The sequence below is a fragment of the Miniopterus schreibersii genome (genome assembly GCF_964146895.1).
Source record: "Miniopterus schreibersii genome assembly, chromosome: 10".
Classification (NCBI taxonomy): domain Eukaryota; kingdom Metazoa; phylum Chordata; class Mammalia; order Chiroptera; family Miniopteridae; genus Miniopterus; species Miniopterus schreibersii.
Window position 1 is genome coordinate 51,615,613 of NC_138110.1, and position 15,660 is coordinate 51,631,272.

At 45.0% G+C, this 15,660-nt stretch overlaps 1 protein-coding gene across 2 annotated transcripts in view; it reads right to left on the reverse strand.

The window, feature by feature from the left end:
• Positions 1-15,660, reverse strand: part of EYA2 (EYA transcriptional coactivator and phosphatase 2) — a 201,995-nt gene that overhangs the window by 58,177 nt on the left and 128,158 nt on the right. For both annotated transcript variants that reach the window (XM_081149090.1, XM_081149089.1), the window contains exons 6-8: positions 12,729-12,796; positions 10,830-11,007; positions 5,241-5,383 (exon numbers count right to left, since the gene is read on the reverse strand). In XM_081149090.1, the coding sequence (XP_081005216.1) occupies positions 5,241-5,383; positions 10,830-11,007; positions 12,729-12,796 (389 nt within the window). The remainder of the gene's footprint in view (positions 1-5,240; positions 5,384-10,829; positions 11,008-12,728; positions 12,797-15,660) is intronic.

Here is a 15,660-nt window from a genome sequence, read left to right on the forward strand (position 1 = left end):
TTTCTTGGCTAAAACAGTAAACCCAGTTGGGAAAGTATGAATACTGGAGTCCCTACCCTTTCCCCCACTTCCTCTCCTGTCTAATGTTTATCAGCTTTAGCCTTACTTTTGCATTGTCAATGTGGATAAACTGGTTTGTGCATCTGGTTTTATAACTACACATAAGACTTCTGTGCTCTGTCTATATGTTGCTTTTACAAGTTGGTAACCAGTGAAGAGCACTTACATCTTGTGAAGACTTCACTGCAGAGCCAAGCAATGTGCTAGAATATCACTTCTTTCTCTATATGTCCAATGTTCTAACCCCAGAGCCACTTTAAGGAGACTTTTCCTACTATCAAGGTCATATACATTCTCCTTTCTTGCACTCCATATGATTAAAATCATGCCATATATCAGTTTGTTCACATAGGAATCATGCCTGTTATAACTTTTTGGTTTTGCTGGAGTTTATTAATTGCTTTAATTTTTTTCTTGTTTCCAATAATGTGCCTTCATTGGAATCTCAAATTCAGCCATACCCTCTGTATCAAAGTTGTCCATCCTCTGTGACAGAATGCTCCAATATGGGCTGGCATCTTTAGGTTTGCTGCATAGCTAGCATTCTGAGACATTCCTTTACTGTTATTTCTGGGTCAGATCCGCTGTTTTCTGGATCCAGAATCTCTTTCTTTCTTGGTTTTCTACCTTGTTTTGCTTGAGTACATCCTTAAGTGTCTTCTTCTAAAAGGGTGCATGGAAAATAATTTTCCAGAATTCTTGCATATCTGGTGATATCTTTATTTTGCTCTACAGTTCCTATGGGTACAGAATTCCAATGGGAAAATAATGCCTTCTAGTTCTTTGAAAGAATTAGCTTGTAGTGTCCAGCGTGAGTGATGAGCAGTCCGATGTTTCACTGGTCCTCGGTGCTTTATAGGTTTTTCGTTTTTTCTCTTTAGAATTTTTTTTTTAAGGATCTTTTCTTTATACTTGGCATCCTCAAAATTCCATAAAGATATCCCTAGGTGTGCTCTTTTTTTCATTCACACTGTTCCCATTTCCAATCTTATTTCTTTAAATAATTTCCTTCCATCTTTTCCACTGTTCTCTCTTTCTGGAATTTCCAATAGTCCAATTAGACACCCTGAATTGATAGTGCTTATCTTTAAAAATGTATTTCCTATAATTTTATTTTTTTGTTGATAGATTTCTTAAACTTTTTCTTCCAACTCTTCTTTTAAAATTCTGATTCTTACTGTCACAAATTTATACGTACTCTTTCTTTGTTTCTGAATGTTCCTTTCCCAATAGCCTCCACTTCTTAATTTAAGAAGGCAAGATCTTGAATCTTTGTAAGAAAACCAATCAGAATTTTAAACACTTCCTGTCTGTTTCTTAAATTACCTTTCTTGACATTTATCTTATTTATTTATCTTGGACTTTATTTTTCATACTGTTGGTTGTCCTCATTTTTCTGGCGATTATTATTTTTAAGAACAAAAGGCCTAGTGATCACTTATATAGCTGGTCTTAGGTGGGGGTGGGAGGGGATGGGAGACAAATGCACCTACTCAGTGTGTCAAGTCATTGAGCCACCTTTGAAACCTCTGTGGAGATCAGTGGCTGTATTTATCCATTAGCATTTGCCATGCTTTTAAAGATAAAGAGAAGGGTGATATCTAGAAGTAAAAAGGTTAGTTAGTGTAGGGATTTTCAAACAATTGGCAGACCTGAGCGTTATTTTGTGAGTTTTTTGGTTTAGTTATATATTTATGTATATGTATGTGCTGGGTCATGATACTTAAGTATAGTTCTTACTTTGGTTCATGGTAAAAAAATGTTTAAAAACCACTGTTTTTGAGGGGGGCTTCTGTGGTTTAAATATGCCAAGTCCTGATTTATCTGAACTAGGTTGGATCAGTTAAACTTAGACATTTTGGTAAGAGAATTTAAAAAATCAGCAAATATTTTCAAATTTAATGCAGGCTCAATTAATTTACCTACTATATACCCTCTGAAAAAGACCTGTTCCTGTCCTCCACGAGCGTACGACTCTATTCCTCTGCCTTGGACCCTTAGTGGGTAAGTTCCTGGTGGCCATTCTGCAGGTGACACTATTTCCTAACCCACTGGCTTTGCTCTAGGGTGGATCCCTAACCCCAGCTGGGTCAGAGGCCTTTCCTTGGGAACTTGAAATTTGTGCCTAGAAGGAAATTAATGATCTTTGGGTGGTTGTTGGTAGCTACACATAAAGGCCAGGGAAGGCCAGTCTGCAGGGAGGGAGAAACAAAGGGAGGAAAGAAGAAAAGACAACACTTTTGCAGGACCTGGCTTCAGTCAGAAGCAGAATGAGCTGTGCCCAGTAACCTGTGCATGGGGCACTGAAAAGATATGATTGCTTGGAGCTTCTAGCACCTTCACTGTGGCACGTGGGGAGAGAAGGTGTAAATGCATTTCCTTGCCCTGGCTCCCTGTTGTCCCAGTATCTTGCTGATACTCTATTGTCCCCGCCCTTGGGTTCCAAAGAGAATCCGTGTATCCTTAAAATATATTCTGCTTTTTCGCTTAAGCTAGTTCAAGTTGATTTCTGGCACCTCAAGCCGAGGATTTAAACTAATACACACTCAGAATTTTCCTCCTTTCCACCTCTGTACATAATTTCTGTCTCATGGGCTTCAGTCATTAGCAAAACTGCCAAGACTTAGGAGGTGAGACCGTGCAAACCCTCCATGTGACATTAAGCACAGAAGTGAAACAGCTCACACCTTTTCAACTGTTCCTGCCCAGTGGTACTGACTCTGGAACCAAGAAGCAGATGTTTCCAGAATAATATCACCCCGTAATCCCCGACTTCCAGGCCACCTCCACTCCTTCTCAGTTTAATGGAAAAATGTCTCTCTACCCCCACCGTCCCCTACTGAGAGTAGAAACCCTGTTAGGAGGCCAAATCATTGTTTTTAAATATTAAAGTGTGCCTTGGTCCCGGTGGTTTCTATAGCTCTGCAACTCCGAGCTGGTAGAAAACCCTCAGGAACACGCAAGGGCAGAGAACAAGGACAACCTGGAGTCAAAGCATTGTCCTCTCGCCTTTTGCTGAAGGGACGGTGCGACATCTCCTCAAGTTTGGAAGGTGCGGGCCTTTAAGAATTAGAGGAAAAGCAAGGACAACATCCCCTGGATTGAGAATAATCCCATGGGGCAGGTGCCCAGGGCGGTCAACTCTCAGAGGAGATGGCTGCTGGAGGTTGACCAAGTGTAGGGGACAAGCATGATGTCCCAAACGTTTAACACCTAGGAAGACTGGAACAGGCACCGGCTGTAAACAACCACTACAGCCCTACTAGTGAACTCTGGCTAAGAAATACAGCTCTACTAGTGAACTCTGCCTAACTAGTACTGCCCTACCAGTGAAATCTGGCTAAATATCAAGTGCCCTGGCGGTGAGCATCTATTATTTGGGCCCCCAGCACACCCCCCTCCTGGCAAGAGCACCGGGCTCGCTTTCTTTTCCCACCGTGCGCTGTCTTGGAGGGACTATCAGTCCGGAGCAAGCGTAAGAGCCAAGCCCGGCCGAGGGGATGCTGTCTCCTTGGAATGGAACATGCAGTGAAGCGGCACTAGAATCAAATGGTTTGCTCTCCAGCAGGGGCTGGCACCCTGAAGGTTCCCTGGATTCCTCAGCATGGCCACAATTTGTGACTGTTCTTTCTAACCTTAGTTTCATGACTTCCTCCCAGTAAATTCCTTTTGGCTTGAGTAACTGGAACTGGATTCTGTTGCTTACAACCAAAGGACTATAGCTAATAGTCCAAGGTTCTTGTCCTCAACAAGGATTTCTATGCCCGATGTCACTTGACCACAGCGGGCAGGAAGGTAGCAGTGACCAAGCCACGCTCGACATTAGTTCTTATTTTGTTTTCTGAGACCACCTGACCCCCGAGATTCTCATACAATTCTGGGAGGAGAGGGGCCCCAATAATAAGGCTTTTCTTACCTACCCAGATGGGATGGGAACTGAGCCAAAACTACCTTGATTTTAAGGAAATGATGACAATGGTCTTCCTCAGCAGATCTGAATTTGCGGGATGAGCTTTGTAGCTTCTACATAAATCAGACAGGATTAGGAACAGGGATGCGATGGTGATGCACTTGGATTCCTTGGCACTGGCGCTGGCTTTGAAATACTGTGCACAGGCCCACGGCACACTCAAGCCAATGAATGGCTGCCTTTTGCAAAGAAGTACAGACTAGCGCACGTGCCCGTTTGTCTCCCTTGGTAGGTAACACTTCTGTTTTTTTGGCACCCTCTCCCTCTCTCATGCTCTTCTTCGTTTGTTTGTTTTTTTAGAAAATGTCAGTGCCTGACCAATAATCCTACACTTGCTTTACTACAATAAAGACTGGTGCATCCCTTAGACCAGCCATCTCAGCCTGGGGTGTATGCTGGAATCACCTCGAGAGGTGATGCCTGGGTCCTATCCTCAGGGAGTCTGATTTAATTGAACTGGGGTACAGCTTGAGAGCGAAGGTTCTGCAAAGCTCCCCAGGAGATTCTAAGGTGCAGCCCAGGTTGAGGACCTCTGTCTGAGAAACTCAGAGTCATAGAAACCATGTGCACTCATCCGAGCCAGCCTCCTGTCTCCAGGTAGATAAATGAGCCATATGAGAATCACTAGAGGAGCTTTTAGAACTCCCTGCGATGTCTATTTAATTACTCCCTGGGTGGTGGTGGTGGTGGGGGGTCTGGGCATCTATCGTTTAAAAAGCATCCCAGGTGATTCCAATGTGTAGCTAAGGTTAAGAACCACTCCAACCCAGCTGGGAAGGTCACTGCCCATTGTCACCTCTATTAGGGTCTCCCAGAGTGTGGTCCCCAACCCAACAGCATCAGCAGCATCTGAAAACTTGTTAGATGTGAATTCTCGAGCCCCGCCCCAGATCTGCCGAATTGGAAACTCTGGGGGTGGGGCCCAGCAGACCCGGCTTTCATTAGTCCCCAGTGATTCTGCTGCTGCTTTTGCTAGAGAGCCACACTGTTCTTTACATCTGCAGGGGCACTTTTCCTAGCCCGTCAACCAACAGTGTTTCCGTACGGCCAGCCGAATTCTTCCCTGCTTTCCCTCCAAGTGCTCCTTTTTCTGTCACTGTGCTTTGTGAACACAAGAGGCCATGCACTTGGACAGAGCTCTGCCCCCTGCCCTTCTGCTCTGGCCACAGATGGAGATTATATTCACCAAGTCAGAGGCAGCTGGAGTTACCTCGATCTCGTTGTCCCCTGCTGGGGAGGGGTCACTGCTCCGCTTAGCCCGGCCTCGGAGCTTCCCGTCGGAGGCCCGGTGCGGCCTGTCCGTATCTCCCTCTTTTGCTGGTGTGGAAGGTCCATTGTGTGTGTTATAGTCTCCTGGTGGAGAAAAGGGAAGCTTTGCTGAGAGTCTCCTCCAGGAAATATCACATTATAACTATCCAACCCCAAAGCGGTAAGTCCCAAAGGCAGCACCAAAGGCAAAGACCATGCAGACTCAAAATTACTCTTGAAAGTCGCTTAAATTGCCCATTCATACTCATTCATTCATCCAACAAAAATTTACTGAGTAAGCATGGTTCCAGGCACAGGTTCTCATAGCACCTAAATTCTAGAGAGAGGGAAGACATTAGACAAACAAGTAAATATGTAATGTGCCAGGGGGGGACAGGTGTTACAGAGAATTAATAAATTGCATGGGGGAACAGGGAGTGCTGGGGGTGTGTGACTAATTTATATGGGGCTAGTCAGAGAAGGCCTCGTGGATAAGGGGACATCTGAGCAAGGATCTCAGTAAAGTGAGGGTGGGGCCACCAGGGTAACTAACAGACTAATAAAGGAAGAAAATAAATATTTATATGTAGCTGGGCCTCAAATTCTTCTACCATTAAAGACCCGATCCCTTGGGGTTAATGGGGGTGTTGGAGAATTCTCTATGTTCCTGTCCCTATGCAGCTTGCTCCTTTAAGCTTTACTTGTTGAGAGATTTGTCCATTTGAGAATTAAATGAGATTATATACTCGAAAGCATCCAGCACAGGGCTGGCAATTAGCAGATGTCAATAAGTGATCTGAATTGAGTCTGGCTCAACTAGACCCACATACATTCAAGGATCAGTGAGAAGGTGCAGGGCAGAGGGCAGCTACTGGCTGCTTCTTATTGAGATGGTGTTTTTGGACACGGGGCTTTGAGACGTTTCCAAGCTCATGCCCTTGGGCAACAGTCTAAGGACCCTGAACAAGTGAGCAGCATCCTCCTGGGACTCAGATCCCCAAGCCAGTGCCAAGTTGAATTGTTTTTTAAGCACACACTTTTTTTTTTTTTTTTTTTAAATATTTTTATTGATTTCAGAGAGGGGAAGAGAGAGGGAGAGAGAGACAGAAACATCAATGATGAGAGAGAGTCATTGATCGGCTGCCTCCTGCATGCCCTCTCTGGGGATTGAGCCTGCAACCTGGGCATGCGCCCTGACCTGGAATCAAACTGTGATCTCCTGGATCGTAAGTCAATGCTCAACCACTGAGCAACACTGGCTGGGCTGAACACATACGTTTTAAACACATGGTTTTTAAAATTGTACTTTATTATCTTTAACTAATGAGGGAACTGAGGCTTAGCGAAGTGACAGAAGTCTGTGGTTTCCCTGCAAATTAGTGATAGAGCTGGAACTAAAACTTGGGCCTGCCCTTGTCACTAGAGTAACAGAACTGTAGACCAGCGTGGAGCCTTAGAGGACATCCCATCCCACTTTTCCATTGTCCAGCTGCCTATTTAGCTCCCAAATGTATCCTGTGGACTCCACCTCTCCTTCCATAATTGCCAGTGCTTGGATCATCAGCGGGAAATGCTTTTGTCTAAAAATACTTGGCAATGAGTTGAGTTTTTTCCCTACCCCGGAAGGACTATTTCCCTCCAAAACCCCAAGGACTGAACTTTATTTAATATTTATAAAACTTCTTAGCAGACTAAGAACACAGTAAGAAAAGACGTGATTCTGAGTTGCCAGGACTGCTGGGCCGTCTCCAACTCCCCATCATTTTCAGGATACAGCATTAGAGGTTCCCAAACATCGATCTAGCGAAGACTTTCTTCTGGAGGATGAGGAACAGCAGTAAACATATTCGCAGATGCTTGAGAATCATGTAAATCAAGTTTATACTCATTTACTTGGTGGTTCTAAGGATGGCGGCTTAGAAAATATTTGTAGACACCATTAAAATCCATGCAAATAGTATTAAAAAGTAGGGGAAACACCAGCTACCTAGAAATGTCTAAATAAGGTGTATGTAAAGTCAATTTATTAGAGGTGTCAAAATAACCAGCCCTTTTCCAACATTATACTGTACATTCTTGAGAAGCAAGGATCAAAGTTCAAGGTCACAGTCAGGTACACAGGCTAGAACAATGTATGTAAACCTTTCTTGGAGTCACTTTACTCTTTTTATGTCTCCCTTTTAATGTTTTTTACTTATTTAACGCTTTACTGAGATATAACTGACATACAATAAAACAATATATATGGTTTATTGTATGTCAATTTGATAACTTTTGACATATGTATAAATCTAGAAAACCATCACCACAGTCAAGATAAAAATAACAGATCCAGCACTCCAAGAGTTTCCTTATAATCCTGTTGTACTCTCTTACTCCTCTGCTCCCAGGCAACCACAGATCTGTTTTCTTTCAGTATAAATTAGTTTGCATCTGCTAGAATTTTGAAACAAATGGAATCACACAGAGTTCAAAGGCCTGAGAACCAGTGGAGCTGATGGTGTAACTCCCAGTCAGAGGCTGAAGACCTGAGATTTGGGAGGTCATGGATGTCAGTTCTAGAGTCCAAAGGCCAGAAAACCTAGGGCCCTACTGTCTGAGGTCAGGAAGAGATGGACATCCTACCTCAAGAAGTGAGTGAGTTGCCCTTCCTCTGCCCCTTTGTTCTATATGGACCCTCAGTGGATTAGATTTGGCCCCCCATGTAGGTGAGAGCGATCTTTTTTTATTCAGTCTACTGATTCACATGCTAATCTCTTCTGGACACACCCTGACAGACACACCCAGAAATAATGTTTTATCAGTGATGGGGCATGCCTTAGTCCAGTCAAGTTGACACAAAATTAACCACCACACATGGGTTATTAAAAGTGTATTATTTAGCTTCCAAATATTTGGGAATTTTCCAAAAATACTACTGCTATTTATTTCTAACTTAATTCTCCTGTTTTCAGAGAGCATTATTTGTATGACCTGAATCTTTTTAAATGTAATGAAACTTGATTTAAGGCCCAGAATATGTCTATGTTGGTGAACGTCTCATGTGTACTTGGAAAAAAAAAAAGTCTTTTGCTGTTGTTGAATGGAGTAGACTATAGACTGTCTGTAACATCGTCTTTTCTTTCTACTCTAGTTCCCTCCCCAGAGAAAATGTTAACTGTTGCTTTTGAATCCTTCCAGAAATTTCCTATGCAAATATTGGTATTAAATTATACTTTAAAAAAATCCCCCAGGATCATATTATATACATAGTTCGGCACCTTGCTTTTTTCTCTCTCTCATAATCACTCAGAGAGAGATCCATATTAATGTAGATATATCTAGCTTACTCTTTAAAAAAAAAAGATTTAAAATTGACTTTTAGAGAGAGAGGAAGGGAGAAGGAGAGAGAGGAACATCGATGTGAGAGCAAAACATCGACAGGCTGCCTCCTGCATGCCCGCTCCCAGGGATCAAGCCCACAAACCGGGCACGTGCCCTGACTGGGTATCGAACCAGGAACTTTTCAGTGCCCGGGACAAAGCCCAACCAACTGAGCCATACCGGCCAGGGCTGGAGCTTACTCTTTTTAAGAGATGTATATATGCCACTGCTGGATGCACCATAAATTATTTAACCCAACTCCCGTTAATGTAGTTTCCAGTCTTTTGCTATGCTGCTGCTGCAATAAATATTCTTTTCACTTAAGTCTTTGGACCTATGTGGGAATTTATCTTCAGAATAAATTCCTGCAAGGAGAAAAATTGGGCTAAAGAGTACACGTATTTTTAATGTTGTTAGAGGTTGCCAAACTGCATGGGAGAGCCTTCCAAGTTTCTTCCTCTTCAGAGATTTAAAAAACTTTTCTCCTTCCATTGACTAGAGGAAATGATCTAAGAAGTTTTAAAAAAAAATCCTCCCACTTCTTTTCAGATAATTTGTATCACACTTAAAAATTTAAAAAGGAAAAAAGTTCTTAAGCCACCACTACTGATTTGTTTTTCCTCTTGAGTAACGTCAGATGTTCAGGTTTTGCCCTCGACATCAGCAAATTGCCCTGCAATCATCTGCAAATTGTCGGGGCTTCATATGACTGGTGATGCACGTCCACGCGGACGGCACTGCGGCGGGGTGGGGGCTGGGGTGCAGACGAGCGTCAGGCAAGGCGGAGCGAGCGTGATCTAGCCACAATACTCAAACCTCTTGAGCCTCTGGAGTTTGGAACCGTCCTCTCAGGGAGATCCTGAATAATTTCAAAAGTGGGGTTTTTATGGGAAATTTTAAGAGAGTGAGTGTGTGCACGTGCATGTGTAATACTCTTCCTTTACAATGAACACCGGGGAAAAGAGACAAGAGAGCTTGGTTGTAGCTGACAATTATTTATGTCATTAGATTTTATGTGAGCTCGTTAGACTCACAGTAAAAACCAACTCAACCACTTATCATTGAACTTTAAACCAAGGGACAAATGAAGAACAGGGGGAAACAATAAAGAAAAATTTCAAAGAGACCCAAGGAACCTTTATGTTCGCTTCCTGATGGGGAACAAAAACGACCTTCCCACCCAACCCAAATTCTTGTGACATAAGTTTGGAATCCAGCTCAGCACCAAATTACAGATAGATGGGAATTTGCTTGATGATTTCCTGATTATATTTCCTTTCTGAACCCAGTTCAGGATTATGACAAAAAAAGTTTATTAAATTTCATACCCTTCAAAGGAAGCAATTTGAAAGTTGTTAAATAGATATGATGCATTCATTAAATACTCTGTAATGAGATCACAATGACCAAAACCAATGCTCAAGCCCTACATTTCCTCAAAAGTTGACTTAAAAATGCTTGGCCATGTTGTCTCCATATATCACCAACCCAAGGACAACTGATTCACCCCCAGGGAGGAAAAAGACAAGGTCTAAAAGCAACAACTGCACAGAGAACCCCAGGAAACAAAGAGGTGGGTGTTCACTATTGTTCTTTTTCTAACCATCAACCACTGGGTATTTACTGAAAGAATGTCCACGCACCGTCATGCTAGGTTAGCTCTACAGAGCTCCATAACATCAGCAGGTTTCAGACAAGAAAAAAATAAAAGAACAAAACTCTGACATTTCTTTCCATTTGGATGTTCTAATTTATTGCTGTCACGTCATTTCATGTTCATAAGTCCAAACCATCTCATAAAAGAGGAGACCTGTGTGCAGAAGGCTTGTGCAATGAATGAATGAATGAGTCCACAGGCTGATGAATTAGTTGCACAGGGATTTGCATCACCAAGGGGCCAGGGTGTGCCTCTCCCAAGTGTTGCTCATAATCTAGGTGGGTTCCATAGGTTGAAATTAGAATTTTTAGGTAAAAATTTCTGACTTTTAAATATGGATGCAATTAAATACACACACACACACACACACACACAGAGGGAGGGAGAGAAAGGCCAACAAAATATATCTGAAGGCTAGATTTAGCTCTTGGGTGACCAGCCCATTACGACTGAGACCTCCGTCCAGTCCCTCCTTCCTGCAAGAGCTCAGCCCACAGCCATGAATAACCACGTGACAGTGACTGTACATACCTGGAAGTGACTCAGAACTCTGGTTGGGGACGTTGTGCGATGCCTCCTGGAGGACATAGGTGGACGTGGAGATGGGGGAAGGGCAGATGCTGCTGGCTGGGACGTAAGGAGGGCTGTAGGACGAGCTGTAATACTGGGAGTACTGGCTCTGCGGGAAACCAGGGTAGGAAGGATAGTCCTGGGAAGGAAGCGGACAGGTGGCGTGAGGAAGGTGGGCTGGGCTGGCGCAGGCGAGGGGCCTGATGGCATGGGCCCGCGCTCTGTCTCCCATGGGAATAAGAGGGCAGGGGCTTGCCCCGGAGGACGCCCCAAGAGAAGGGTGGGGATGGGCGGGATACCAGCTGGGGAGCGGGGAAGGGAGGGAGGGAGTGGAAGAGGGGGAGGCAGCCAATCCAGGAGCTTTCAGGTGGGGCCTGGGGAGAATCCTCCCAAGGAAATGCTGGGATGGTATAAAATACATATCTCAAGGAGCAAGGGAGCCGCATCGTCCATACGTCAACTCCAGCCAGGCCCTGAGGGCTGCTCCCAGGGGATTTCAGTTCCCTGGCTCTTCCTGCCCGCCCTATGCATTGGTTCTAAAAAACACCCTTGGATCCAGGATGCAGAGATTGGCAGATGGAGGTGAGCAGGTGCACCTGAGGGGCATGGGTGTGTCCTGACAGCATCCATCTGCTGCGTGCCTGGGACAGTGACGGGCACATACGGGCGCTCAGTAAACACTGGATATTAATGAACAAATGAATGAGTAGTAAAGATTACACTCCAAAGTACCCAGGAGACTAGGTGACATTTTAGGTTCATAAAGGGTGCAAATACAGCAGCACCTATATGGCATTAGGGTTCCAGAATCTTCTATGAGGGAGTCTCGGAGATCAACTCAAAGAATGCCAATCCTGTTTTATCAAGCTCTGCTTAAACCAACCAGACATTCCAACTCTCCCACAGTGGTCATTGTTTCAAGCATTCTGCTTCATTGTCACCAGAAATCAGTGCTTCTCAACCCTGCAAGGAACTCGTGGGAAGTTCAGCTTCTCTGGCCCCAGCACGGACCTACTGAATCAGAATTTCTGGGGGTGGCATTTAGGGAGTCTGTGTTTTTTACAGGCTCCCATGGTGAAATAAACAAACACCCAGAGTAAAGAACTGTGCCTTAAAAAGTACTATTTTATTTACAAGTATTTAATATATGTGTATAGTATGCTGAAAATAATACAAAAATATGTGAAACAATTTTCACGTATTCCAAGGTTTAAGTCATTTAGGTTCTTCAGCTCACTGGAGAAGTAATGCATTCCCCATATTTAAATATGTTCAATATTCCTAAAGCCCATCTACCTCGGGTAGTTTTAACACTAGCCTGAAAGCATGTTAATCCTTTGTTTTGAAGTAATTTTAGACTGAGATCAAAGGTGCACAGATAGCAGAGCTTCCCGTACATCTTCTGCAGGTAATCTGGAATTCACTCTCTAAGTGAAACCAAGAGAATCAAACTATAAGCCAGCATTCATCTTTACAGAGTTGACTTAGTCCGACTTAACCAGCATTTATAAAGCCCTCACTGTGTGTCGGGCACTCCACACTGGGATGCTTTCACCCTTGAGAAGCTCATGGTCTGTGAAAGAGCAGACGCACTTGCGTTCCTACATTCTAGATTCTAGTCAATGGGTGTCTTGGGCTCAGCTTGGTATATAACATAATATCACCTCTGTCATCCAATTCTCTGCCTCTATACTGCATTTTTCCAATGGTCATTTACACAATCTCCTCTGTGGTATCCAAACCCAGGCAATAAGAGACTGGATTTCTGGTGGGGATCGTGGGCAGGAGGAGGCATTCTGGGTGCCCTGATTTAAGGGGACTCTTTAAGGAAAGAACCAAGACGAGAGCTGGTGGGCCTACCTGGTGCACACTTCCGAATCCCGCCGCACTGGTCAGTCCATTTGCTCCTTGATAGATCCCTGCCGTGCCTGCGGGGGAAAAGTAGGGGTACAGATGAAGTTTCTCAGAGTTAGATGGAGTTGGGGAGGACAAGGTTGTGGCAGAAAGGTGGGGTCTTTGAGGTCTGACAGGTTGGGATGGAACCTGTGACCTTGGCAAGTTCCCAGATGTCTCTGAACCTCAGTTCCCTCAATCCACAAATAAAATAAATACCTCATCAAAGAATTGGGGTCCTGGTTACCATGGCAACCCTACCTGCCAAAATTTAGGAACACACCTGCCTTAGGAACTCTCCTGGATGCAGTGTTTTCTCACCTGATTTCACTTTTCTTTCATGTCAAACGACACCTTGGGGCAGGTTTGGAAACACACAGACCAGGTCCTATCCCTCGGTGTTCTTTGTCCAAGACAGCCTCTCGTTTGTTTTCATTTTGTGACCCAGAGGCATCTGAAGAATGGCCAGCTGGACAAACTGCATTTTGCTGAGGGCAGTCACAGAGCCCCTGCAGTGAGAGCCATCCCACGCCACAGAGGACCAAGGGGGAAGAGGGGCATGGCCGCAGAGATCCTGTGCCACGTGTGCGGCCGCGGGAGGGCTTTGTAATGGACTCGTCTTGAGCTGGCATGCTGGACGCCGACTTCTTGCTTCTGTCTGGCTGGTGGCATGTGCACTGAGGACTGGGGAGGGCAAGGACAGGCGGAGGAGAACATCCTCTTTTAGGGTGATGGTGGCACGTCCTGCTAGGGGGTATCCCAATATCCACTCACTCCTCTCTCATGTGAACTATTTTTTAAAAAAATATATCTTTATTGATTTCAGAGAGAGGAAGAGAGAAAGATAGAAACATCAATGATGAGAGAGTCACTGATCGGCTGCCTCCTGCATGCCCCCGACTGGGGATCGAGCCCACAACCCCGGGCATGTGCCCCGACCAGGACTCAAACCCCGATCGCCTGGATCCTAGGTCGACGCTCAACCGCTGAGCCATGCCTGGCCGGGCTCATGTGAAATTTTAAATAAAAGATCCCAAACACTTCTAATATTAAACACTAAAATAAATATGAGCGATACATACACTTAAGAAAGATGAATAAAAACAAGAGAATTCTTTTCCAACCCACTTATTCCAGTTCAGGGTCAGGGGAGGCTGGTGCATATCCTGGCAGCTCAGGGTGCAAAGTGGGACCCACTCTGGACAGGACACCCTTCCATCAGAGGGCCACTCGCACACTTGCTCACACTGGGACAATGTAGACACGCCAGTTCATCTCATGTGCACATCTTTAGGATGTGGGAGGAATGTGGAGTCCCCCAGAGAAAACCCACACAGACATGGGGAGACCATGCAAACTTCACAAACAGTGGCCCTGGCTGGGAATTGGTATTTTTCTCATCAATGTTATAACAGCGTTATTCGAGGACCTGCTGTAACTGCGTAAAAGGGGGGCCGCCCGCCTGTGGGAACCCCTGCCAGCCTGGCACCAGGCTGTGCAATCAAGAGGGCGCTGCAGAGCCTGCCAAATTCCAGAGCAGATTTTACAGGGTGGGTTAGACAACTGGAAACCAGATGTGAATGGGTATGTTTAATGGCGAGATCCTACAGAAAATGCCAAGGAGGTGAGCGCTTTCTGGACGTTTCTCCTCGCTTCCCCGCGGAGAAAGCGCTCCCACGGTGGCTGGCCCCCGGTGGACAATTTGATTTCACTCCTTGCTCCACAGTGACTCCCACCAGGTAAGCACAGGTGGGCGGTGGAAAGCCAGTCCTCGATTAGGGGAGGAAGGCAAGCGTGTCGGGGCGTTTTGATAAACACTGGGACTTGTCCTCCCCTTGTCATGTTGGGGTCATGGACCCTGAGCTGGGATGCCCAGGTGAGCAGAAGAAATAACAGAAATGAGTCATCCAGCTCTTAGGTTCCAAAGTCTAGGTGGCAGAGTCTGGGAGAATTTAAGGAACAGGCTAATGTTTCTCAAACTGTCTGGGGGGGGGGGGGGACAAGTTTCTAATGCTTAACTTTTTGGGGATGAAGATATGGGTTTACCTTGCATGCCACAGGCAATTCACCATGTGACCTGACAACTCTCGAGCTGTCTACACCCTGTGCTAGACCAGTCCCTGAGCAGTTGGGGCAACATCTAATTGCTGTGAAAGTTTCTCACTCTTTCTCTTAGTTCCATATTTATGTATCACAGGCCAGTAACAGCTTGTGGACTGACCCCTGTTGGGAGTCTAACTAAGAATCAGATTGATGTAGGCAAATAGCTTAATAAGAAATGTAAGGAGGGAGCATTTCTTCTGGCTAGAGAAACGGGGTAGGGCAAGAGGGAAGGGAAAGGAGTGGGTAGAAAAAGCAAATGAGGGTGAGCATGTAGTCCTGGGCAGGGGTATTCTATTCTCTGTACCCACACAGAGCTGAGGAGAAAGCATAAGACCCCCACATCAGAAGTGGCTGTGTGTGCTCATCTAAGAAAGGGAGAGCTCAAACCTTGCAGGCCCAGCAAGTGAGGGAAGGAGCTGGTACAGGCACAATGATAAATGGCGACTGACACAGGGCTTCAGCGTTGAGGAACAATAGGGGATGGTGGAGATTGTGGCAAACTGGAATACACAGTTTCTATCTAAGGGGGTGGCAGTTTGTGGCAGACAGTATTTGGCATTTCCAATTCCTTACTCCCTTGCTAGCATCTTTCTTTGCTCTCCCAGTTTCCCTTGCAGCCCCAGGATGGCCATGTAATCTAGTTCTGGCCAAGGGGTGTTTTCTGGGACTTTTCTTTTTTCCCCTGCTGTCTCCTCCCCTGGATTATGTGAGGATGCAATGCATGGAGTTACAGCAGCTGTTTTGGAACATGAGGTCACAAGTATAAAAGAAAAAGGACTACATGTTGAGGTTGAAA